Genomic DNA, 25,044 nt, shown 5'->3' on the forward strand with positions numbered 1-25,044 from the left:
GCCGGCTTACATTCAGTGAAAAGTAAATAGATCCGGAAGAAACTTTCAATTTTTTTTTCATTTTTTTTTGCATTTGTCATAATCCCTACAAATAATTACGTCATCCCACGCACTAAGCCTCTGCAGGATGGGGAGGCTTAATACCACACATCGCCATAACAACTAAATAGGATTCCCACACGATGTCTAATAAATTGAGGATGTTCCGCAGTGTCATACATGAAACAAGTGCAAAAAAAATATTACTGTAGCATCCTATTATGCAATCTTATTCAAAAACAATGTCTGCCATGTATTGTTCATACTCCAAAAGGAAACATGAAAAATATGACTTCATGAATATTGGTCTTTTGTTTGTGGTTTATTAAAAAAAAAAAAAAAGTACACACAATTAATATAAAAAGATCAAGTTGACTTCTATGCAAGAAACATATGGTGTTATAATTCCTGGCATCATCTTCCAAAGCCATTCACTTTCACTACACAAGGCAAATGATTGCTCCCACTGTGTCCTACAATTGAAAAAGAAACAAGGCTGTGATGAAGCTCCTTTCTAGACCACAGCTCTGCCAACGGTGAGACTGCTGTTTTTATGGATCTGAGACGAGACAAGGGTCCATTCCCAAAGGTATAAAAACTCTCGGACAGGTACTGAAGGTCCTGGGGTAACCGTGCCAGGGAGGTGGTTTGAGGACAAGCTGTACCCTGGCTGTGTGAAGCGAGAGCTTATCATCAGGGATGGGGGGGTGGACGCCTCGCCTCACATCACCTCTTCCCCATCACAAAGCTGGGCACCTCCGCATCATCATCGGCCTCCTTCGGCTCCGCCTCCCCCTCACTGGACGACGACGACGACTTAGAGTCTGTGCAATAAAATGACATTACATTACACATGGAAGCCCATAATATCCATGACTTTAATCAAACAGAAACGTCACATCACAGTGAGGTCACTTCAGGCAAATAGGGGACGCCTGGGGACACCTGACATGGGTATACCCACAGACTGCTCCAAGCCAGAACAATAAAATGACATTATATTACATTTAGCAGATGCTTTCATTCAAATGGACTTATAACTACAGCTATAAACAACATACAGTGAGTGGGGAGACTACAGAATACATGTGCATAACAAGATTTGTGCAGGTGAGTAGGGTTGTTTGTTGGAATATTCATCTACAATGGCCTTTAAAGGCCATAGCTTGTGGAGGGCCATGCTATACATGAATTTTAATCAAACAGAAACATTTCAGTGAGGTCACTAAGGACAAATGAGGAGGATGGCTGAGGACATCGGACATAGGTAGCCACAGATACACTACATGGATTACGCATTCTCATAAATATTACAATTTAGATAGAAATTAGAAAAGAGAAATGGATTGGGATGGAGGGGAAATGAATTGTCCTGTATGTCTGTTTGGACATGTGTTGTGGGTTTGCTTGATTGAAGAAAAAATCAAATGTAGGCAGTTGTTTTTTAATTTGGGGGGAAATTTTGAGCAGTTGTGACTTATGTTTAGGGGGATGGCAGATCAGAGCAAGAAAAATAGTGCCGTCTTGCATCCATGGTTGATGTGCCCTTGAGCGAGGGAACTAACCCCGCATTGCTCCAGGGACTGTATCTTGTACTGTACCCAAATAACTCCAAAGTCACTGTGGATAAATAAGTGTTCTCACCTTCAGTTTTCCGACTCTCCTGTTTGGCCTTCTTTGCCAACAGCTTCTTCTGTTTCAGCTTGTCCCTAGGAGATAAGAACACAAGACCATTTTCTCACACGGCTGAAATCGCTCAGCTGTTCTGAATCACTGGGTTAGTTAGTGCTGCTACAATTCATTTCATAAAGTTGCACCAAGCAATGTGTGGTAAAATGGGTTGATGCAGACATCTCAGTCAAAACTGAAAATGCACACATCATATGTTCCAACTTGTTCCTGTTGGAAGATGTTCATCAGCTTCTAGTAAGGGAATTAATGTTGATTTCAGCCATGTTTTATACTAAAATGCATTTGTCATGATGGCCCTATGCCAATCTAGCTACAAGGTTCTTACACTCTCTTATATACGGCTCTGACACTCAGTGTTTAAGAGCGCACTCTAGTGGCCAAAAATATGCCAGCACAGTTTTGTTTTGCTACTGGATCCCTTACAAGCTTACAGCACATCAGTTCAAAGAGATGTAAAGTGATAGCAATGCAAGGGGTTTGCTAATGAGACCAATGTCATACCTCTTCTTGCGGCGTTTGGCAGTTCTATCTTCTGCAGCTTGCTTGTTCTCCTCTATTTTGTCCAGGTAGTCCTCATCTTGCTTTTGCTGAGGCCCACCATTTACACCAGGGAGAACAAATAACATTTTAGGTGCCGGATTTACTGATGTCAAGAACATATTGGAACAACATCTTTTCATATAAACAATCACTTAACTTGCCATTTTTTGCAGAGAAATGTAAAAGCTAAATACACACATAACTTTCCATTATGTGTATAACTGCAGGTCCCAATAAAGTAAAATACACTGCTCTAGGGAGCAGGATGATGGTCGAAGACTAAATGGCCCGTTAGCCATCTCTTGGTGAACAACACTAAAATGTGACTGTCATGATGCCAGTTGTTCACCGTTATTGTATAATTGTATGGCACTGAGCTTTATCACCTTTTCTGACATTCGGTCCAGGTGGTCCTGTCTCTGGTATTCTCTTCGGCGTAAATGTCTGTAGACGTGAAACTCTCCACTGCCAGCACCCGCACTGGATCCTAGGGAGAAAAACATGGTGTTCAGACCAGACGCTTTTGCACACTCTCTGCTGTTCACGCTGATGACCCACGACTGCTGTGTCAGATTTGAAACGAAATCACATCATAAAATTTCGAGGTGACGCAACAGTGGTGAGCCTCATCAATGATAACTCAGCATACAGAGAGGAGGTACAGCAACTCATCAGCTGGTGTGAGGGGAACAATCTGCTTCTCAACGTCAACAAAACAAAAGAAATGACTGTGGACTTCAGGAAATAACAACCAACACACATTCCACTCATCATCAATGGCAGTGCAGTGGAGTTCCTTGGAGTGTACATCACAGATGACCTCACATGGACCACCAGGATTTCTTTACACTTGAATGACCACGCTGGTTAAAAAGGCGCCGACACGACTGCACTTCCTGCTGAGGATGAGAAGAGCCAACCTTCTCAAATCCGCACTCACCACCTTCTACAGGGGTGCCATTGAGAGCATCCTGACCAGCAGTGTCTCTGTCTGGCACAGCAGCTGTCTAGATGCAGACAAGAAGGCACTGCAGAGGGTGGTGAGGAGGTCAGCATCCTTACCAGCCATTCAGGACAAGTACACTTCACACTGTTCCAAGAGGGCATTGAATATAATCAAAGACCCCACTCACCCAGCATACAAACTGTTCGCCTAACTACAATCAGGGAAGAGCTACCGCAGTATGCAATGCCGCACAAGCAGATTGGGAAACAGCTTTTTCCACAATCTGTCAGACTCGTCAACTCACTGATGAAAACTACATGAACCTATCAAAGACACTGAAGAGCATGAACATTTATTTCACCATGCCTCTTGCACTTAACTGTCCACACCTTATATACTGCATCGATGTCAGGACATAACCTAGACGACCACCGATTGTACTCTCTGCTGTGTGTGTGTGCGTGCGTGGCGCGAGCGACTGTGTCAGAGACAGTATGCAAATTACGGGTAATGTATGTTCTTACTGCACTGTCTCTGTGTGTGTGTGTGTGTGTGTGTGTGTGTGTGTGTGTGTGTGTGTGTGATTTTTTTGAATGTCTTATATGTATGTTTAGTTTAACAGCACATTGGAGATTGGTCAAATGCAATTTCAAACTTCTGTGCTAACCCTGTTACATAGTTCTTTGACAATAAAGTACACTTAGCGTGACTTGACTAGCTGGACAGGTGCGTAGGATATTATCCCAGTGAAGCTGTCATTCAAGTGTAAAGAAATCCTGCGCACAGTCCATTCCACCCGCAAACATTAATACAATGTCTATCTAATAACTGAAGAAGGTTGGATGGCTGAAACGTTGTATTAAAGTTTGCTGATGTAATGGACAGTGTGCAGGACTTCTTTACACTTGAAAAAACATGGTGTGACACTGAAATGCATAAATGAAAAATAAACACTTTATGAGCATTTCTTGTGTCGCTGATGGTGTTCTGGTAATGCCACTATGGCTTCTTGGGGGTGGACAAATTATCAGCTGACCAGTATTTTAGCCCTGGTACTTCAGTCACGCAGTGTCATGTTTCAGTCCAGTCTCATATCCATCGCATTATTTTTCGATGCCATTTGGCCAAGAGACAATGTTGGACACCAAAAACACCGTTACCAAGACCCTTCCCTAAACCCAACAGTCAGTGAGGTGATGTTGCCATGTGGGTGTAGTTTTGAGTGGAGAGAAAACAGCTTTAGACACCAAATGGCCTGGTGCCAAGGAGTAGAAAAGTGGAATGTTGGAATGATACTGTGTGTGACTGTGTGTAACAATTACAGTAGATGGGTGTGTATAACCAGTGTTGCCAGATTGGGCGGGTGCTCGCCCAATTGGGCTACTTGGGATGAGCGTCGGCGGGCAAAAACGGGAAAAATTGGCCATTTGGCGGTTTTTTAAGCCGTTTTGGGCCCATAGAAGTCAATGTAATCTGTTGAATTTGGGCGGAATTTAGCGCATTTTGGCGGTTTTTGAAAACCTTTTGGGCGGGATTTGGTCAGACACATCTGGCAACACTGTGTATAACACTGCACTCAGGACTTTACTACCTGTCTCATACAGCAACAGTGAAGGTAAAGGTATTTTGGAAGTATGGTTGACACGATTGGGCGCGGAAATTTAATGAAATAAGCAATCATATATCTCAGTAAAGCATCTAATGCAGACCACAAGGTACAGGAATTAAAAGGGTAGAACGTTTGATGGCTCACCTAGACCAAACCAACTGTAGACTGGATACGACACATAATCTCTACCTACTGTCATTCTTATGTGTGACTCCAGTGTGTGTGTGTGTGTGTGTGTGTGTACTAGTCTACTGCATACACTGCACTGTGTCCAAACACTGATGGCTGTCCCAAAATAAGCTTCAAATAAGCATCATTCAAGTAATGTGAAGTAATAGTGCAAGTTCCATCACAGTTTTTTTTTTTAAGAAAGGGGCTGTGGTTCCATAACGCAGGGATACCACAGGCATTGCTTCCTTAAAAAAAATTGTGGGGATATCATGAAGAATGCACATGGTTGTAAACGATAACACAATAAGTAAGCACAATGAGGTCAATGGGTAGCTCTAAGCAAGATGGGCCAACCATGATTCAGTAAACATAGTCCACTAGCACGGTTGGACAGTGAAACCTACCCATAACATCTCGTACGAACTCTGGAGGAGCACGAGGATTCCAATCTTTCGGTCTTTCGGGGATAGGTGCAGGTTTGTCCTAGCAACAAATACGAGACGAAAAATGGACAAGAATAACTTTGGTTAGCTAGAATACATTCACCAGTGTCGTTAGTTGAAGAGTTGCAATGAAGCTAGCGCCGAGGAGTCATGCTATAGCAACTTGTGAAATGAAAACACACTGCTAGTCGGAAGAAATTTTGTTGCAAATCTTACAGGGTTGCGCATAAGCCTTTCCAACTTCAGTCGCTGTTCTTCTGCGGCATTTTTAGCAATAATTAGAGGCTGTGGTTCCTTTCCAGGCTTGCCTGGCTTGCTGGGCTTTGCATTGGCCGCCATGTTTCCTAGATCTCTACTTCTGCTCCTTCACTGACTCGCCATTAAAACCACATCGCCCTCTAGCGCTTAGATGGTGAGTTGACTGGCAGAAGTCACGCCATGTGGAATTCTCAATGGTACAGTAATTGGGAATTCTAGATGCACGCATTTTTAGCAGGCTTGGTTAGGCTTAGCTTGCTTGTGACCATATCTCGATTCTCGAGAGCTCTAAATTAACCTTTTTCATCACCAGCCAAAATGACTAGTGCATGTTAATCTTACTAGCCCAACAACACTGAGTCATGAGCTGATATTTTCTACCTGCCAAACTGAAATTTCACCTGCACCAAATTTCACCGGTTGGCTGGTGTTAATTTAGACAGGGCCCACACATAGGTGACATTTCATGAGGCAAATGTTGGCCGGCCTATATGAAATAAGACAATATCTCTATCCGTTTCTCTCTCTCCCATTTAGGACAGTCATGGGTAAGTCATCCTCCTCCACGACTGAGGTACCCTGAGCATGGTACCGTCCCGCCGCACTGCTCCCTAGGGGCGCCATTGAGGGCTGCTCCCTTGCACGGGTGAGGCATAAATGCAATTTCGTTGTGTGCAGTGTTCACTTGTGTGCTGTGGAGTGCTGTGTCACAATTACAATGGGAGTCAGAGTTTCCCAATGGGCTTTCACTTTCACTTATTAGTCTGAAGGCTACATTGTGCATGTCTGACAGACTGCATTTCACAATTTAGCGTCATTACCCCACTCCACCCCATTCCAACATATATTTCCAGGAATCTTTAAGGAATTAATTGAAATATGATATGTATTATTTAAATGTATATGACAGTCAGATATGTCACTATCATAGTCATGTTGATAATGAATTATAGGCTACTGTAGACAAGGCCTAAAATGCATCCCTACGAATGCGGCACGGCGGTCAAATCTAACTATATAATTGCATCCTCACGTTTCACTGCAGGTTAGGAGTAATGTCTAGGACCAGGGCTCTAAATTAACACAGCCAACCTGGCTGGTGGAGAAAAAAGTTAATTTAGGGCCGGCCCTGTCTAGGACCAACTGAAAGACAAACAGAACTAAAAAAGTTGATGAACAAGAGCAGTAGCACATGGTAGCTCAGTGAGGCATGTAATCTCTCTTTTCTAATTTTCATAAACACCCACTAACTTGTCTGCAATCTCAGTGCAGCTGGCTAGTGTCTTTTAACTTGCTAAATGTGATGGAAGAATTAGGTCTAAGGATGCTCCGCTCTTAGCGTGAGATGAAACGTTCATACATCTCCATACATCTTTATCCCCCATTAATGCACACACAGAGATTCACGTAATGGATATATATTTAATATTTAATGATGAAAAATAAATTATATGGTTGTATATTGATGATAGTAATTTGATTGTGAAATGGTGTGTAAAATCTGATGAGTGTATGTGTAATAATGTGGTGTATGTGCAGTGCAGTGGAGTGGACTCGGACTGTGGACGTGGAGTCGTTAGTGATGGAGATTGAGACTCTGCTGCTCTGCTTTTCCCTTGTCTTTGTCCCCCGAGCAATGTTGTGGTCCACAATGTCATTGAAGTCTGGGGGGGGAGTAAATTAGACTTAAATACACTGAAACAACACTGCACTGTGAAAGCCTACGTATAGGCCTACATCATTCACTTCATTGAAATGTTTCAATTCCAAACAGTTTTACCTCACTTCTTTCATCACACTGATTTGAGACGCGGCGCCACTGCCTTATCTCTTGTCTTTGTCCCCAGAGCCCGTGGTCTGTAAGGCCTCTGAAGTCTGTGTGGAACAAACTGAAATAGACTCACTAGGTTAGGATTGTACAGGTAGCTGTTAATATCTGCTGGGCATTGCTGCCTGTCGCACCTCCGCCGGTGCCCATGGGTCAGCGAGAGAAAATAAATAATAAGACTTGTGACACAAACATCTTTATTATATCAATTACTAAACAAACATAGGGAATACACATTCATAATGCATGCACAGGGGGTGCCTTCCTCAACCACCTTTGCAGGTAGCTGTAGCCTTACACCAGAAGCAGATGTCATCAGGTGGTGTCCAGCCTTCTCTGCTGTGTTTCGGCCCTGAACCACAACACCGCCCACTCCAGCTGGTGGGCCCACAGTGAGTGCCAGTCTCACTGCCCATCTGCTCCTGGCGTACAGCTTTCCTCCTCTCTCTAACACCAACAATACATATGATAAGCATACAAAAAACAATAATAACTAAATAAAAGACAGTTGAGCTGTTTGGTGTTCTTTGGCTGTTGGCTTTAACCCCTTCCAAGCAGCTGTGCTCGGGTGCGTTGGTTGCTGGAGCGGCAACAGTGTTGAGTGAAAGGTGCCAAATGCGCAAGGCGGTTGGGATATAGGCTTGCTGTTCCCTGCAGCTGCTGTCTGGGGGTTAGGTGTTCTTCCCCAAATTTCTGTCCTTTCTCCGCAGCCAGAGCCAAAAGCTCCCTTTCTCCGCCTCCTCTGCCAGTTCCTTTGTTACCTTCTTAAGCCTCCTTCAGGTGACTCCCACGTCCTTTAGGAGGCGTATAGTCGACAACGCCATAAAGCCTCTGCATCTAACCTCCACTGGGTAGATGGAACCTCCCGGCACTCAGCAGCCAGCTCAGAGTACTTGGCCTTTTTTCGCTCGAAGGCAGCCTCAATCCCTTCCTCCATTGGCACGGTGAGCTCAATGAGGGCCACCGCTCTTGCCTTTGTGGACAGTGTTGCCAGATGTAGCTGATGACTACCCGCCCAAAATGTGTTCAAAAACCGCCAGGAGGCACTAAAACCCGCCCAATTTCAATAGGGGCTCAGAAAGTCTTTTTGGGCCGATATATTGAAGTGAGTTGCGTCGGAGGCTGCTAGTACATACATTTAGGTGTATTTATTTGCTTTTTATAGCTTTGAAATGGCTAGTTAGTTGGTCTTTTCATCCAGTCAAAGCTGAAATTTCACCTGTATTTGGCCAGTTGGCTGATATAATTTAGAGCCCTGACGTTTGTAAAACTTGACTCCACATTGCAAAACAGTTGTACTTGTTGCTTGTATGTGACGACATAAGACCACTTTTGGGAATAAAATGACAAAGCAGGCAACAGTAGGCCTTCTAACCCAGTGTTTCTCAACCTTTTTTTTAGACGAGGCACCCTTTCAATTCATGAAACATTTCCAAACCAACTATTGCATCCGATACCACACAAGATTAGAAAAGTAACACATTTGGAGACGTCACGCGACCTACGTTTGAAGTTGCAGATGACTGGGACGACCTATATTTACTTTATTGTGCGTAAATGGCAAATGAAAGATTCCAGTTACTAGCATTAATTTATCAATTTAGACAAATATGTATTATATTATATAATTTATTTATCAGCCACGTTTCCGCGGCACCCCTGAGGGGAGACTGTGGCACCCCAGGGTGCCTCTGCACCCCTGTTGAGAATGAAAGAGTGTTCTAACCCATCACAATCAGTCAATTATTCCAGTACAGAAGAACAGAGCAGGTATCATGCCGTCAACCCATAACATGCCAGCAGAGATTCTTTAAGTATGCCAGCACATAACTGCACATACTAAAACAGCGAAATATAGGCCTATTCACTCAGCAGCCTGTGCTAATAATGGAAAAAGCCAGTGACTTACCCTCCACAGGCTGCGTGTAGCCTCAATAGCCTACATCATCGTCATAACTCCGAAATCATGCTGATGAAAACTGCTATCCAAGTCGTTGTCAATAAAGTCAAATACTTCCACAGAGCATAGGGTACGGTCCCCGTAGCAGTCAATTGAACGTCTCATCTGTAGACTCATCTGTAGACTGTAATCCGCGGAGTTCATGGCTAGCTTAGCCTCAGCAAAATTCGGTTGAATAGCCTTCCTTTCACTAGGTAGAAAATATTCCACCACCACCACGTTCGAAGAGGTTGGCATCTGTAACATCATCAGACGGTTCTTCAGCTTTATTCGGCTTGCATGTAAAATAGTAAACAACTTAACTAGAGGTGCACAAGTTCAGCTCGCTCTCTGCGCGCGCTGGCTGTGACTGTGTGTGTGTGTGTGTGTGTGTGGGACGTCTGTGTAACCTAGGAGACTACTAGACTCTACTACTACATTTTGCAACATTTCACATGGCGCTGCATATTTTATGCACCTTGTCAAAAACTCAGCTTTGGGCAGCAATCAAATGTTCGATTGCATTACAGAATAATTTGGATTTACTCAACACTTATCAAATTAAATGTCAAGTAGGCCAATCACCCTTTCCTTTGTCAAAGCTGTACGGTGGTTGGTTGTCATTTACTAAAGTCTAAAAAAACCCTCCGTTTACCCTCCGAGTCTCTCGCTACCATGACAACTACTCTGCCGCCTTCCAATCTCAGTTTAGGAACTTCAGGGTGGCCAGCTGACATGGGTGATGTAGCCAAGGCTAAATGTGTTGTCTGAACATTGGAGGGGGCACAGAAAGGGTAGAGCCTAAGCTACAGAGGGATTAAAAAAAAAAAAAAAACCGCCCAACTCATCTGAAAACAGCCCAATTGTTACACACCCGCCCAAGAGCGTTCCTTCCCGCAGAAACCAACGCAAAACCGCCCAATTGGGCGGGAAACCGCCCAATCTGGCAACACTGTTGTGGACCACGCCACTGTGGGAAACAAGAGCTTTCTGTCCAAGTCGACCTTGGGCCTTGATGTTTCTCTTTGCCCGATGCTTCTGATCCCTCCTTCCGCGACAAAGGTGGTGGGGTCCTCTGTCAGCGATGGTATTCTGCTATCCTGTCTGCACTCCTCCAGTACTTCGGCTAGCTTTCTCAAGACTTGGTCGTGGCACCATCTGTAGCGGCCTTGTGATAGCACGATTTTGCAGCCTGACAATGATAATACATTACATTACAATACAGCAAGGTATTGACATTAACTGTTTCGCTAGCCGGCCACTGTGTCTAGTGGTTTTCCCGAGTCCCTAGCCATCCAGCTATTCTACAAGCCACAATTTTTTAATCATGACGCTGTACATCTAACCTCAGAAGATGTGCTTAAAGCAAGAAGATGAGTGTATGGGTTTCGACATGGAAATAAAACAAACAAATAGAAACTGAGTAACTGAGCTTTTTGTTGAACTTAAATACAAACAATGATGCACTGCTGTAGTCGACAAGGCCTCTGGAGTCTGTGAAAAAAATAGAATCGGTTAACACACTATAACAACAATTCTTTGTACATTCACTTCATTTAATTTTTTTTTTTAATTCCAAACATTTGTTTTACCTCTCATGAGTCATTCCTTCCTTGGGAGTTGTCTCTGGCGTTTTGTGATGTTTTTGGGTGAGCTCCACGTAATGTTTTTTGCAAGCTAGCTCCGTTCTCCTCCAGCCAACCCACCCAGCAGGTTCTTCCCCTTTTGTTTTTCCTCATTTGAGTCAGTGACCCGTTCCAATCTCTTCTCTTAAATGTCCTTCTGAATTCTCCTATCAATCATGTTATACTTTAATAGATTCTTCCTGAAGATGCCCCCTCCTCTTCATTTCTCCTCCTATTCACTCCTCCTCTACCTCATACTCTTCCTCCACCTTCTCCCCTCCTCCTCCTATTAATTCGTTCCTCCTCCTCACTCTTCCTCATTTCCCTCTTCATTCCTCCGCCTGAATCCTCTTCCTCCTCTTCCGCTCCTCCTCCTCATTTCCCCTCCTCATTCCTCCACCTCCTCTTCATTCCTCCTTATCCCACTCTTCTTTCCTCTTCATTTCTCCCCGATACCTGTCTTTCAGCTCCTCCATTTCTCCTGTGTCGTCGTCGTCCCCCCCCCCCCCCCAATTTCTGCCTTCATAAACAGCCTCTCAACCTCTATACTAATGCTGCTGAGCTTCTTTAAAGGGATACTGTGTGAGATTTTTAGTTTTTTATTTCCAGAATTCATGCTGCCCATTCAATAATGTTACCCTTTTCATGAATACTTATCACCAGCATCAAATTCTAATTATTTATTATGACTGGGAAAACTGCACTTTTCATACATGTTCTCCATGGTCCGCCATTTTGAATTTCCAAAAATAGCCATTTTTGCTGCAAAAATGACTACTTGGACCATACTAGAAAATATGTGTTTATACTTAGATAACTTTCATGTAAAGATCAAATTTGGCAATTGGCAGCCCAGTTTCAATTAGTGAAGGGCATGGCGATTCTTTCCCGCCAGTTTGTTCTCTTCGTTCAGTTCTGCTGAGGAGACTAAACTATCACCTGAAACCTATTTTGCAGATTAATTTTATTTATTGAACAGTATCACCCATTAAAAAAAGTATAAAAGATCATTTACAAGTTGCATTACCAACTTGAAGTATGCCTTTGTCTCTACCACGTTAAGTTGTGTATTCGTGGTCATGGAAACCATTGGCTGGAGTTCACTGGCTCCTCGTTCACCAACGAGAGCTCAGCTCGTTCAGAGCTGTAAACTGTGGACTAGGTGAGCTGCTGAGCTCCAAACAGTGTTGCCAGATGTGTCTGACCAAATCCCGCCCAAAAGGCTCTTAGAAACCACCAAAATGTGCTAAATTCTGCCCAAATTCAACAAATTACATTGACTTCTATGGGCCCAAAACGGCTTAAAAAAACGCCAAATGACCAATTTTTCCCATTTTAGCCCGCCGACGCTCATCCCAAGTAGCCCAATTGGGCGGGTACCTGCCCAATCTGGCAACACTGGCTCCAAATTCTGAACTAAATACCTGGTATGTGTAAAAGCTCTGATAGTATTAAGCTATCACATTAAAAGATAAAGTGGCACCCCTTTGCGCAGATTAAAATGCTCATTGGACGACCACTTCTGCTACTGACTGACAATAGGATTCACGCATGAACGAAGTGACGAGAGGCGGGGAACTAGTTCGCTTCGTTCAATTCTAAGACTCGTTCAAAACGACCGGTTCGTTCATGAACGACACATTACTAGTTTCAATGAGCAGCATAGTTGCAGTACCTTTTCCTGCACAGTGTCCCTTTAAAGGGCTATGCCACTTTTTGGGGGGCATAACACAGTTAAAACTGTTGGCCAGAGTTTATAAAGGTAAGCCCATGTCTTGCTCTAAGACAAGTTAAAAGAGGGAGAATGTTGCTAAGCTAGTGAAAGTCAATGGATCCGTGTAGCTGATCCATTGACTTTCACTAGCTTAGCGACATATTCCCTCTTTTAACTTATCTTAAAGCAAGACAACACTTAACATAAAAAAGACATTTTACCACCTTTATAAACCCCATCCAACGATTTGAACTGTATTAAAAGCCACAAAATACTAGAGGTGCTAAACTCGAATCTTTGAGGCGTCCGGATTGATTGGATCATTCCAAGGAGGGTATCCGGATTAGACGGATCAATCGGATCACACGGATCACTTATTTAAAATAAATATAAATCAATAAAAATAATGTATTTTTTAAAAACGTTTCTGCCGTTAAGTAGCTATGCGCCTCGCCTTTGTTGTTCCATTTATCAATTCACGTTGATAAATCAAAGAGTAGGCTAAGATCAACAAAACTCACTTTATGAATGTAACACTTCCTAAACTCATGCTGCGATCCGACCCACCTGGGTCTCCTCACTAAACATGCAACCACAACTCGAACAGCCTTTGGCAGCAGTGAAACGGCATGTTCCTGATTTTGCAATAGCCTTAATACTGTGTGTGTTTGTATTTAAGAAGACTAAACGTCAAACATTTGGGAGCAGAAGTCTAGTTGAGCTGGGACAGTCAGGAGGCGAGCAGCAGATGACCACTCGCTTCGGCTGCCGAGTTGCCTTGCGACTCACACACTCGTGGCAAAAACGAAACTTAAGCGTTGATCCGATCCGTAGGGGATTCGCTGCTACCAACAACTCAGTCAGGATTCGTCTCACCGAGTCGCCGAGGGCGCCGCTGCTGAGTGACTCGGACGAGGGGAGTGACAGCAGCAGTGGCTTTAAAGACTACTACGCTGTAACGCAGTGAGTGATAGTAGAGTCATGTCTGTAGACTATAATTTCCCTAAGAGTAGCCTACAGACTGAGATGTTAAAGCGTTGGCAGAACACTATTAACATTAAAATGTAGACCTCAACAGAGTCAGAAGCACGCATAGGGAGCAGGGATCCGCGACTCAAACACTCAAATGGCCACAACGTAGGCTGGACGGATCAAACAGGCTCGATGAATGACGAGGCGGGAGTTGGTTCAGTTTTACTCAGTGAGTGTTCGTGACTGAACAGCATACTAGGGAGATTAGAGAATGGCTGTTGTAGTCAACTAAAGAGGATATATTCCGGTTTCACAATTTCTTGCGCTGTAACTGCCATTTTGTTGACATATTAATGAAATGCCGTCTGACCCGCCTTTGGCGGATCAATGCACGACAGCCATCCGGTCTGTTCGGATGAGGTCTTGACCCGGATCTCCAACCGGATCCTCCGGGTTTTTTATCATCTCTACAAAATACCCCTTTAACCGTGGGAAACGCTGCAGACGGCTGCGCAGAGTTACACTTATGTTGAAAAATAATGATTTTGTCATTGAAAATGAGTTTTAAAAAGTCGCTAGATGACATTTTCAGTTGCCAGGGACATCAAAAAGTCGCTAAATCCGCAACACTGTGCGGGTAAAGGCACGGGATGTCAGAGATGCTGGCTCTGTGGACATTTTAATTGTAAGGGCAGGCTATAAACATTCATGATCTGAAGATATCAGTGTTGCCAAATTAGCGACTTTATGACGTCCTTGGCGATTAAAAATCTCATACTAGCACAGCCCTTACAAGAACAGCCTAGCCACTCGCTATTATTAAGCCCTATAGTACCAGTTGTTTGTATTAGTTTGTATTAGTTCTATGGTTCGGAGACCAGAATGAATGGGACCCAATAGAGCTAGATGCTAAAAATTTTAATTTTCACCCAGGTCTCATCAACAAAGCTCAGATTTGAATGTCGTTCTGGAGATTTCAATAAGGGTTTCACTCAACAGTATAATAAAAAAGCACATATGTCCGTTTTATTTGTTACAGGAGGCGTTTTTGTTGCTCACTACTCGCTAGCATTTTATTTGCTAAGGATGTGACGTCATAGATACTTAAAAATCACTTTTTAAGCATATGCATGGCTCTAAAGATCTAAAACTCAGCCGTGGGTATTTTCTATATATAGTCTTTCGAAAGCAACATCCGAATTACACAAGAAAAAATCATATACTGAGATAAAGGCACCATGAGGGGTTTTACTCCATAGGACTCCATTCATTCTGGTCTCCGGGCCACCACGTGGACAAGGGTGGAACTGCCCCTTCAGTTCTAAATCTGCCATAGAACTAATACAAACCTGCCTCGTTTCGGCAACCGGAAATACACCGTGAAATCAACCAGTGGTCTCTTACAGAATCTGTGATACTAGCTCCTTTAGCGACTTTTTGAAATGCATGTTTTCAGTGACAAATGTATTGCTTTTCAATATAATTGTAAACCCAGAAATACACCAGCGGCGATCTGAGCGAGGCGAGCGACGGAAGTAATTGACTTTGTATTGAGTCGCGATTCTGGAGACTAGAGCGATTTACGCCACGAACGTGACAGTTTGAAGTTTATCAACTTTCTATGGCGCGGTTCGGCGACAAGCCGCGACAGCCAATGACTGTATAGAGGTCAGTGACCACAGCCAATGGGAAAGCTTGAAAGCTTTGCCTTCTGCCTGTACGGACACACTAGTCTCCTCAATCACTCGTATCGCTTGCTGCTGCACTCTGTCCAGTGTTGCCAGATTTTCTACGACTTATAAGCGACTGACGTTCCAAAAACGAGCCCAAGAGAAGCAACTGACGGGCCTCGTGAAAACAAGCCCAAAAGAAGCGACCGGAGGGGTGAGTTGTCAGTCGCGTGCCTAGTCAGGGAAGACCTTGCTCTTTGAGGGGGTCTGCGTGGCAGCTAAAATCCCCACAAGTGACCACAGAAAGTTTGAGTTACCAATGCTGTAGTAGGGCCACTTGCAAGGATGAGTGAGGAAAAACGAATTGACATTGAGAAACATGTCCAAACACATTCAAATCACCGGCAGAGCAGGAGAAAACAGCAACCCAACCCTGAAAAGAACAAGCCCAAAAAAACCGCAACCCGCGACTTACCAAATTTAAAAGCGACTGCTCAAAAAAAGAAGCCCAAGGTCGCTTATAATAAGCGGACTTGGCAACACTGACTCTGTCGCTTGAATCGCATCGCGCCTGGTCTATTCGCGCGGTAACTCTGCGCCGCCATCAGAAGTGTTTCCCACGTTTAAACGGGCCTTCAGATTAGCTCTAATCTTCAAAAAGTAGCTAGCACAGCCCATTTCTACTGTGGACGAAGGCATGTAGGCACGTTTTCTGTAGATCAGCGTGCCATGCATGACGCTGTGACATAGTACATAACGTCATGTCGTCATCTAGCGTCTTTTCAGCGAGCCAATAGCGACTTTGCGAATATGGTGACATTTTACATTTCGAATTTCAGTTTTACTTTTGTCAAAGCAGTGGTATGATTTTTTTTTTCTTCATACCACCATTATGACACACGATTTCAGCACCACAAGCAGTGTTGCCAAATTAGCCACTTTGTCGCTAGATTTAGTGACTTTTTGACATCCCTGGCGACAAAAAAAACCTCAACTAGCGCCTTCAGCAACTTTTTTAAATGTGCATTTTCAATGACAAATTCATTGTATTCCCACATAATTGTGACTCTGAGCCGCCATCAGAAGCACTTCCCACGGTTAAGCAGAGCAGGGCTGCATAGCAGCTCTGATCTCCAAAAAGTAGCTAGCAACGCCCATTTCTACAGTGGACGAAGGCATGTGGGCACGTTTTCTGTAGGTCAGCGCGCCATGCGTAATGCTAACGACTTTTTAGAGAGCCAATAGCGATTTTCTTTTGGCAACACTGACCACAAGCCTGGACAGCTCGCCGTGCCATATGGCTTAATAAGGCTGCCCCAGCTGCAAATGCTAGAGGGAGAGACTGACAGTGTTGCCAAAAGAAAATCAGCCAAAGTCGCTATGGGCTTGCTGAAAAGTCACTAACGTAACGTATGACGTCACAGTGCCACGCACGGCGCGCTGATCTACAGAAAACGTGCCCACATGCCTTCGTCCACAGTACAAATGGGCGGTGCTAGCTACTTTTTGGAGATCAGAGCTAATCTGCAGCCCTGCTTAACCGTGGGAAACGCTTCTGACGGCGACGGCGGCGCAGAATTATGAATCAGAGTCAGAATTATGTGGGAAAACGCTGAATTTGTCCCCTAAAATGCACGTTTTAAAAAGTCGGCAGATGCACCAAAAAGTCGCTAAAGGCGCTAGATGAGTTTTTGTCGCCAGTGCCCAGGATTCACTGCGGTCGGTGCGGCCAGCCTGCTAGTGCTCATTTAAATTTGTCATATCGGTATGCACGACGCCCCTCAGTCGCTTCTTTTGGGCTTGTTTTTAGGGCGTCAGCCGCTTATTTGTCGTAGAAAATCTGGCAACACTGGTATGAACATATATGAACAACTGTCTGCCAAGAGTTGCACTAGCAGATGTTTACATTTTGTATGCATCACGTCAAGTCTGCACCAAGCACAAATTGCACACTGCCTGAAGTTGTAAGCACTCCTCCAAGCAAGATCCTTTGCACTCTCCCCCTTTTTTCCCTCAATGTAGTGTACAAAAACATCGGAGAAGAAACCTTTTAGCTTCAGATCAAGCATGTATTTTACCAACATCAGTGTAGCAGCCCATTGACAGCATTCAGATCTAATGTCATTAGCACCGTTAATATCCTGCATTTTTCATAATGAAACCTAGACCTAGGACAGGCTCTAGTTGGCAAAATTACGATTGGGGATGGGTCAGGAGAGTGTCTACCGACCGTTTTTTATTTTAAAAAGAGCAACTAGTATAATAACTGAAAGTAACACACGTAGATTTAAACAGAGCGTTTATACTGTTTTTTCTATTGCCATAGAAGCCTTTCTGCCCCTTGTCGCCGTGCGCAGGGGCACTGTTGGTAAACATGAAATCTATCTATACTCCTATAATCTCTGATACAAGTGTCCTCCTCCTGTCATCATATATTATCCATCTTGGTACTGTCGCTGTAGTTTTACAAGTGAGCACCGTCAAACTCACCGTTTCAAAGGTAAATGGGCTTTGAGAAAGGTAGCCTCTATGGGAATAGTGAATTGCGTCCAGTTGCTAAACCCGTAAACTTATGTTTCGCCGTATTTGACGGCAATATGTTGGTGCTTTTTGTATTGGACCATAGTGAGCAAAAGGAACGTCTTCTGATTGGCTTAGCAGGTGTCCTTTATTCCCAGGTAGCAGGACACCTATGATGTCATGAGTCCAAGTTGCTTCTTTTCTAACTTTATGGCGAAGTGCCGTTACTAATTCTATCGCATCTGGTTGTCTAGTCAAGACCGCGTCGTTAGTTCTATCGCATCTGGTTGTCTAGTCAAGACCCCGTTACTAATTCTATTGCATCTCGTTGTCAAGTCAAAAACCCAGTCGTCAATTCTATCGCATTTGGTTGTCAAGTCACCCCAACATTCTGCGCGCATCCTAACATGCCTCCGATAGAGGCGCGTCTCACTAGATTAGGAAATGGTGCCCATAGCAACGTACCAAGCGCAGTGGTGAATCTACTTTCTCGCGAAGCCTTAGATCAACATATTGATAAATTAATACTTAAATGCTGGTAACCGGGTGATAAGCGGAATAGCGGCCTTCGAGGTGTCCGCTATTCCATACTTAGCAGCGAACTATATTTGGTTTCCCTTTGCGTCGTTTCATTTTAAGTGGGGAAAATAAAGCGATAGTTCGGTTCGGATGCTCGGAGTAGCCCACATCCGTAACCTACCATGACACCGTGTAAAGACATAGGAGAATACTGGAGTCGTGGGCCATTCTGTGAACAGTTAACGGGTCATAGCAAATACGCATGACTCCACGACTAGAACTATCCATCATATATATTCTCCTATCATCATGTATGTGCCGAACAGTGAACAATAACCAACTCATGGCGGCAAATGAGGGTAGATAGGCCTATTATGCAGAGAAGTTAAGAAAATAAAAATAAAAAAGAAGCGTGCATGCCCCTCCAAAGTTACAGTGGAAGTTCCAAGAGCAATGGCCATTAGCCCCCGTCCCTCAATCAGTGTTGCCAAAAGAAAATCAGCCAAAGTCGCTATGGGCTTGCTGAAAAGTCGCTAGATGACGTCATGACGCTACGTATGACGTCACAATGTCGCGCGCTGATCTAGAGAAAACGTGCCCACATGCCTTCGTCCACAGTACAAATGGGCGGTGCTAGCTACTTTTTGAGAGCTTATTTGCAGCCCCGCTTAACCGTGGGAAACGCTTCTGACGGCAGAAGTCATAAGTCAGAATTATGTGGAAAAACGATTCATTTGTCACTGAAAATGCACGTTTTAAAAAGTCGCTAAAGGCGCTAGATGAGTTTTTTTGTCGCCATGTGCCCGAGATTCACTGCGGTCGGTGCGGCCAGCCTGCTAGTGCTCATTTAAATTTGTCATATGCTTGTATGGTAGACCGAGTAAAGTTAAGTACAGGGTACAGTTTAGGTAAATCAAATATACCTGTGTAAACAACAAGACTGATCTAATTCCAAAGTATAGGCATAACATAAATAGAGCTTGAAAGTGACGTCACTTCCCCCGATTTCATGGGACCTCAACGGCATTTTTAGCCGAAAATCGTAGCATGTAATCCAATGGCGGTATTGAAATGATATTTCGATCCCGTTCGAGTTGTGCCACGAGCTCCATATATGTTGGTTCTGATATTTTTGCTTAATTTTTTGTACGAACCCCCAAACTTTTTAGAAAGCTGTGTTTCTTCACATTTTTCATGCCGATGGCCTCAGAACTAAACATAGATACTTCTGCATGAATAATCTTTATCTAGCCTCTTAAACAGCATATTTGTAGCCCAGCGCATATCATGACTGGGATCAGAAGATATTTACTCAGTACCATGTTGTTAAATGGTCAGCTTAGGTCCCGTGAAACGCGGAACTAAGGGGCGGGACATTCAAGCTTTATGACAGTCCCAAAACATTGTGTAATCTCGATTTATGTTGACATTCGGTTCCTGCCATATCTTTGTCCCATGTCGCTTGCCGTAGTCTCATACAAGCAGATGTACGTGCATGAGAATTCCTGTGCGTATCACAAAAGCTGCCACACTGTGGTGCATCATGTGTCACGTCTGTCTCTACCCGCCACTGGAAATGCATTGTGTGGAGTCGTGGGGAGGGACACTGATTTGCTTCTCACAAGACAAGCAAAATAGTCGCTAGATTCGGCCAGATTGAGCCTGAAAAGTCGCCAAATGTTTTTAGTTTTTTTTTGTCGCCAGAGGTGGTTAAAAGTCACATAATTGGCAACACTGCCCTCAGTAGAGCCACATGACGCATTTTGTACTGAATGAATGCAAGTGTGATTTTGATGTTAGCCCCCAAGGTAATAATAGCCTAGATAACACCTGACTATCTTTTTCTCTACTATCTGCTGATACAATATCACCTATTAATATTGGGGGATATGATGTAAGAATCATTGCAATTCAACTTTTTGTTCAGAAACATCACTGAAATGCCTCTATATTATACAATCAAATTATAAATTTCCCTACATGTACCTTCTACAGCCAAAAAAACAATCAGCAAATGCTTCAATTTCATACTCGCTTCCAGCTCCTTAACACCCAAGTGACCAAATGCTCTGTTTGGCTGGTAGGGCCTACATAGGATATAGGATAGCCACTTACTAGCCAGACTAGTGGTATGTTTAACTAGTAAGATTAACATCCATATTGGCTGGTGATCGGTAAAGTTAATTTAGAGACCTGAATTCCAGCACACTATATCATAGCATTTTATTGGTGTTATGGTGTGAAACAAAAAAAAACATCTTCCATGAAAGTTTAATAAAATATGGTAGTTCAAAGTACTGGGACGATTAATCGACTAATCGTGGCTAATCGACTATAAAAATTAATCGACAAGAATTTTCATAGTGGACTAATCGTGTAATCGTTTAGGACAGCCCTGAAGAGCAAGATAATCTGGTGAAATTAACTATTTGGCAGATACACGGACGTTAGGCTAAAATGCATTAAAATGCTGGAAATTCTATCTAAGAAACGCTAATTTTTCTGGGGGAGGACCCCTACACCCCCTGCCTGAATGAAGTGTCCCATATTTTCCCCCTTGACATTTGGCAACCCTAGGTGTAGGGCAGACTATGCAAAACAAAGTAGCCTCTCACATGGGTCCGCCGGCGGCCCATGGTATCGCGCTGCGTTGACCACATGGAGGGATTTGTTGAATTGCCGCGCCGCGATAAATTGCTCAATTTTTTTTTTTCAAGGTTGGCAGGTATGGATTTACTCATGATAAGGGGTGATGGCTCGTTGTGTAGCTAATATTTCATTTGCCAGGGTCAGTGTTACCAAAAGAAAGTTGCTATTGGCTCGCTGAAAAGTCGCTAGATGACGTCATGACATTACGTCACGGCATAGATGGGCGGTGCTGGCTACTTTTTGGAGATCAGAGCTTATCTGCAGCCCTGCTTAACCGTGGGAAACACTGACGGCGGCACAGAGTCACAATTATGTTGTGTAATGTACGTTTTAAAAAGTCGCCAGATGCACCAAAAAGTCGCTAAATCTAGCTAAAAAGTCGCTTATTTGGTAACAGTGTCCAGGGTAAAACTGATGCTATTTGTGATTGGTCCGTAGCCTACACTCCATCGTAATCTATTACTGAAGGTAATGCGTAATGTTGTAGTCGTGTACTGCTATCACAGTAAAGTATTTTCAATGACTATTACAGCGTTCCACTGGTGAAACAGTGAGCCTGCTGAAATGTTTGTGGTTTCCCGGGACATTGTACGTCTTACCTGTTGACGGTTGCCAAGGAACTCCGGGCAGATTGCAGACATGCTGCTGCGGATGGCGGTCAGCGTCATGCCCTTGGGCGCTGGTCTGCCTCACCTTCTGGAGCTCTGCCATGCTCCTACACATTCAAAGTCTTTGATTAGATTAGTGTTTCTTAATGTAATGAGTGGAGCGTTAGGAGAAGTCTTTTCAATGACTATTACAGCGTTCCACTGGTGAAACAGTGAGCCTGCTTAAATGTTTGCTGTTTCCCGGGACGTTGTGTGTCTTACCTGTTGACGGTTGCCAAGGAACTCCGGGTAGATTTTAGACATGCTGCTGCGGATGGCGGTCAGCGTCATGCCCTTGGGCGCTGGTCTGCCTCACCATCTGGAGCTCTGCCATGCTCCTACACATTCAAAGTCTTGGCCACACCAATTTAATTTGTTGGTTCTCGGATTCGCCGCTTGTATTTTGTATCAAAATGAAAAAAAAAAAAAAAAACGGTTTCAATACCCCAAAAAATGAAATCGCTTAAAAAAACCCGAAGACTGCATGTTTTCATGAACGGAGAGGTGTCTCTTTAGTAGTTGGAGGTCATGTGACGTAGAGAACCAATAAAACCACTCCTTTCAACAAGCCGATTACGACTAGCGAATCAGGAAACGCGTTACATTCAAATGGTTTTACAGACAAACATGCAATGGCAAGTTGAAGCCCCTGTGGGTAGTAGCAGCAACCCCCCTGGTTACCCGTAGCTTAATTTCTCCCCCTTCCTCGTTCACAGGCAGCCCGACGTTTCAGAATAGAATGTTCGACTTCGCTCAACTATCCGAGTTCACATGTGCCAGCGAGTTTTGTGTTCTCAACCAGGCGAGTTTTGCAACGGAGGAGAGAGTTACTATCACGGTAAAAACAGCAAAATGACTTGAGGATATTTTAAACACGAGAGAGTCACAATCACGGGGAAAAACTAAATGGCTTGAGCGGATATTAAACATTGCCACACAAAAACGCAGACGGGTGCAGAGCTGGCCAAACAACAGGTGACGCGCTAGTCTGTCGGGACTTCTGTGAGAGTTTTTAGATAGCGACTAGGGCAAGGCATCGTTCATGCACCTCGAGACAGCACGAGCGAGAGAGAGAGAGCGAGAGAGATGGAGAGAGAGAGAGAGAGCGAGCGAGCGCACTAGTGCTGTCGTGTCTGTTCGTAGCGCTTGCTAAGAAACCACACTCATTATGCAGAGGGAGAGCGCTCAAAAACGGGGAAATAGACAAAACCCAATTCACCTCAGATTCCACTGTAAACATAGGCTAGGCTATTTGTGCCTAATGATTTTAAAAATTATGACATTTTTAGCAGGGTTTGTTAAAAAAAAAATCCATCCATCCATCCATCCATCCATCCATCCATCCATCCATCTATCTTCATATTGTAACTCTGTACTTGTGCCGTGTGCGTTTGGGTGCACATACATTTTGTGCTGGTGCACCTAAAAAAAATGTAGGCTCACCAGTGCAACCAGTGCAAAAAGTTAGTCTGGAGCCCTGAAGTGCCAAGAAAAAGTCAAGAATCTGAATCAGATTGGACTGTTTGTTTTGTTAAAATTTAATTACTGTAACTTTTTCTGTTACTAGTAGTATTTTGTGCACATTCTGTACTCAAAGAAGAGTGAGATTACATTATTTTTGGTCTTTTATTTTATTGATTTTGGGACTTGTGCTTGTTGGTCACTGTTGTAAGTGGTCTAACATTCTAAAGTTGTACTTGTATAGCTTGTAATTCCATTGATATGGTCACAATGCTGTATTTGCTGTCTTGTTCAATGAAGACTGCGGTTTCAGACTGTTGAATCATCTCAGTTTATTCAAACCAGATTAATATAATAATTGCCCTATGAGCTAATTTTGTGCCTGGTCTATTTGGCTGCCTTAATTCCCTTCTACACTGTCCTTCTCCGTGTCCAGGTGTTTGCCTGTCTTGCACCTTCCTTTGGAGGTCCATGTGAGGCTGATATACAGGTGGTATAACATAACAGTCCCCTTATTACATCCGTGGCATTACCACACGACTAATTTTTTTTTTTTTTTTTTTTTTCGCCCTCTCGCTTCAACTTTTTCCTGAAAAAATCCGAGAACCAACAAATTAAATTGGTGTGGCCCTTTGATTAGATTATTGTTTCTTGATGTAATGAGGGGGGCGTTAGGAGCTCTATGGACTTTGAAACACAACTGCTACTTGATGGTTTTGGAAGGTGTACTTGTGAAATGTGTGTCTCTGTGTTATATCTCCTCTGAATGTGTGTGAGGAGGTGATTCGTCTCACCCAAGGAGGTCTACATAAGGTCTCACCTCAGAATGGGAGGAGAGCTACCATTTCCCCAGCAGCTGAGGACATCATTCGTGAACGGTTTTATCGCCAGAAGAGCCTGGATGGTGGCGTTCATGTAACAGGTTTTCGCCAGGTTGGGGAAACTGGAGAAAACACAGGAGTAGGAATCAGGAATTGACAGTAGGCCTATACCTTAGAAATCACTCTAGTCTTCAAGTCAAGCTGCAGGGATACTGTGTAAGACATATATATCTCCTCTGAATGTGTGTGAGGAGGTGATTCGTCTCACCTGAGAATGGGAGGAGAGCTGCTATTTCCCCATCAGTTGAGGACATAGTCCCGGAATGGCTTAATAGCTAAAAGAGCCTGGATCGTGGCATTCAGGTAGTAACCTATGTATTTCCCATCTTGGGGAAACTGGAGAAAACACATTAGTAGGAATCAGGAATAGAGCTCTTCAGCGTTGACGTCAACTTGTATGCGGCGTTTGGACTACCGGTTCCATGGCGATTTTTTACATTGCAAAACGCCATAGAGATTCAGGTTTGGCAAAAATATAAGTTGCACGGCAACAACGAACATTAGCGTGTCCCCACATCCCTTTCTCATTAGTGGAACGGATCGTATCATCATGTTGGTGTATTCACATGTTAAATCATGACGATTATAATTCAATCATTAAAACTTCCGAACTACATACTTTCCTTTGGTTGCCATGGGTACAACCTTCCGCACGTATATGCCGTTAGATAGAGGCGCCGCTTCTGTAGTCGCCAAAAGCTTCCGGGTTTAGCATATGGACGCAACATCGTATTTATGTCGAAGTTTGACACAAAATGATCAACCATGTCATACCTACAGCCTATTTTTAACACCCTCGACAGTTTGCGGGGGTTCGCTAAGCGCGTACTTGCACTCGGAGCTTATTTGAAATTTACCCCTATACATTCCCAATGGAGGCCGGAAGCCGATACGAACCAGTAAGTCCTTAAATGCTAACAT

General features: G+C 43.7%; 1 protein-coding gene and 2 long non-coding RNA genes across 3 annotated transcripts; all 3 read right to left on the reverse strand.

Annotated features, from left to right (window-relative positions):
- Positions 1 to 253: 253 nt before the first annotated feature.
- On the reverse strand, positions 254 to 5,978 carry prkrip1 (PRKR interacting protein 1). Its single transcript, XM_063204056.1, has 6 exons — positions 5,657 to 5,978; positions 5,402 to 5,480; positions 2,658 to 2,758; positions 2,233 to 2,318; positions 1,684 to 1,748; positions 254 to 863 (listed from the first exon to the last, which is right to left on the reverse strand). The coding sequence occupies exons 1-6, from the start codon at positions 5,777 to 5,779 to the stop codon at positions 766 to 768; spliced, it is 552 nt and encodes a 183-aa protein (XP_063060126.1). The 5' UTR covers positions 5,780 to 5,978; the 3' UTR covers positions 254 to 765.
- A 1,011-nt stretch (positions 5,979 to 6,989) lies between these two features.
- On the reverse strand, positions 6,990 to 21,992 carry LOC134453224 (uncharacterized). The gene is made up of 3 exons (XR_010035565.1): positions 21,734 to 21,992; positions 7,479 to 7,587; positions 6,990 to 7,362 (listed from the first exon to the last, which is right to left on the reverse strand). It is a non-coding gene; the product is annotated as an uncharacterized LOC134453224 (long non-coding RNA).
- Positions 21,993 to 22,053: 61 nt separating this feature from the next.
- On the reverse strand, positions 22,054 to 24,465 carry LOC134453226 (uncharacterized). Its single transcript, XR_010035568.1, has 3 exons — positions 24,332 to 24,465; positions 24,063 to 24,185; positions 22,054 to 22,119 (listed from the first exon to the last, which is right to left on the reverse strand). It is a non-coding gene; the product is annotated as an uncharacterized LOC134453226 (long non-coding RNA).
- Positions 24,466 to 25,044: the final 579 nt, after the last annotated feature.

Source organism: Engraulis encrasicolus, chromosome 7 (assembly GCF_034702125.1).
Source record: "Engraulis encrasicolus isolate BLACKSEA-1 chromosome 7, IST_EnEncr_1.0, whole genome shotgun sequence".
Lineage (NCBI taxonomy): Eukaryota > Metazoa > Chordata > Actinopteri > Clupeiformes > Engraulidae > Engraulis > Engraulis encrasicolus.

Coding starts and splice junctions, on each gene's coding strand:
- prkrip1 (XM_063204056.1), bottom strand. CDS start 5,779: ATGGCGGCCAATGCAAAGCCCAGCAAGCCAGGCAAGCCTGGAAAGGAA. Junction 2,759..5,401: donor GTTCGTACGAGATGTTATGG/GTAGGTTTCACT, acceptor TTTTCTCCCTAG/GATCCAGTGCGGGTGCTGGC. Junction 1,749..2,232: donor GCCAAACGCCGCAAGAAGAG/GTATGACATTGG, acceptor CTTATCTCCTAG/GGACAAGCTGAAACAGAAGA.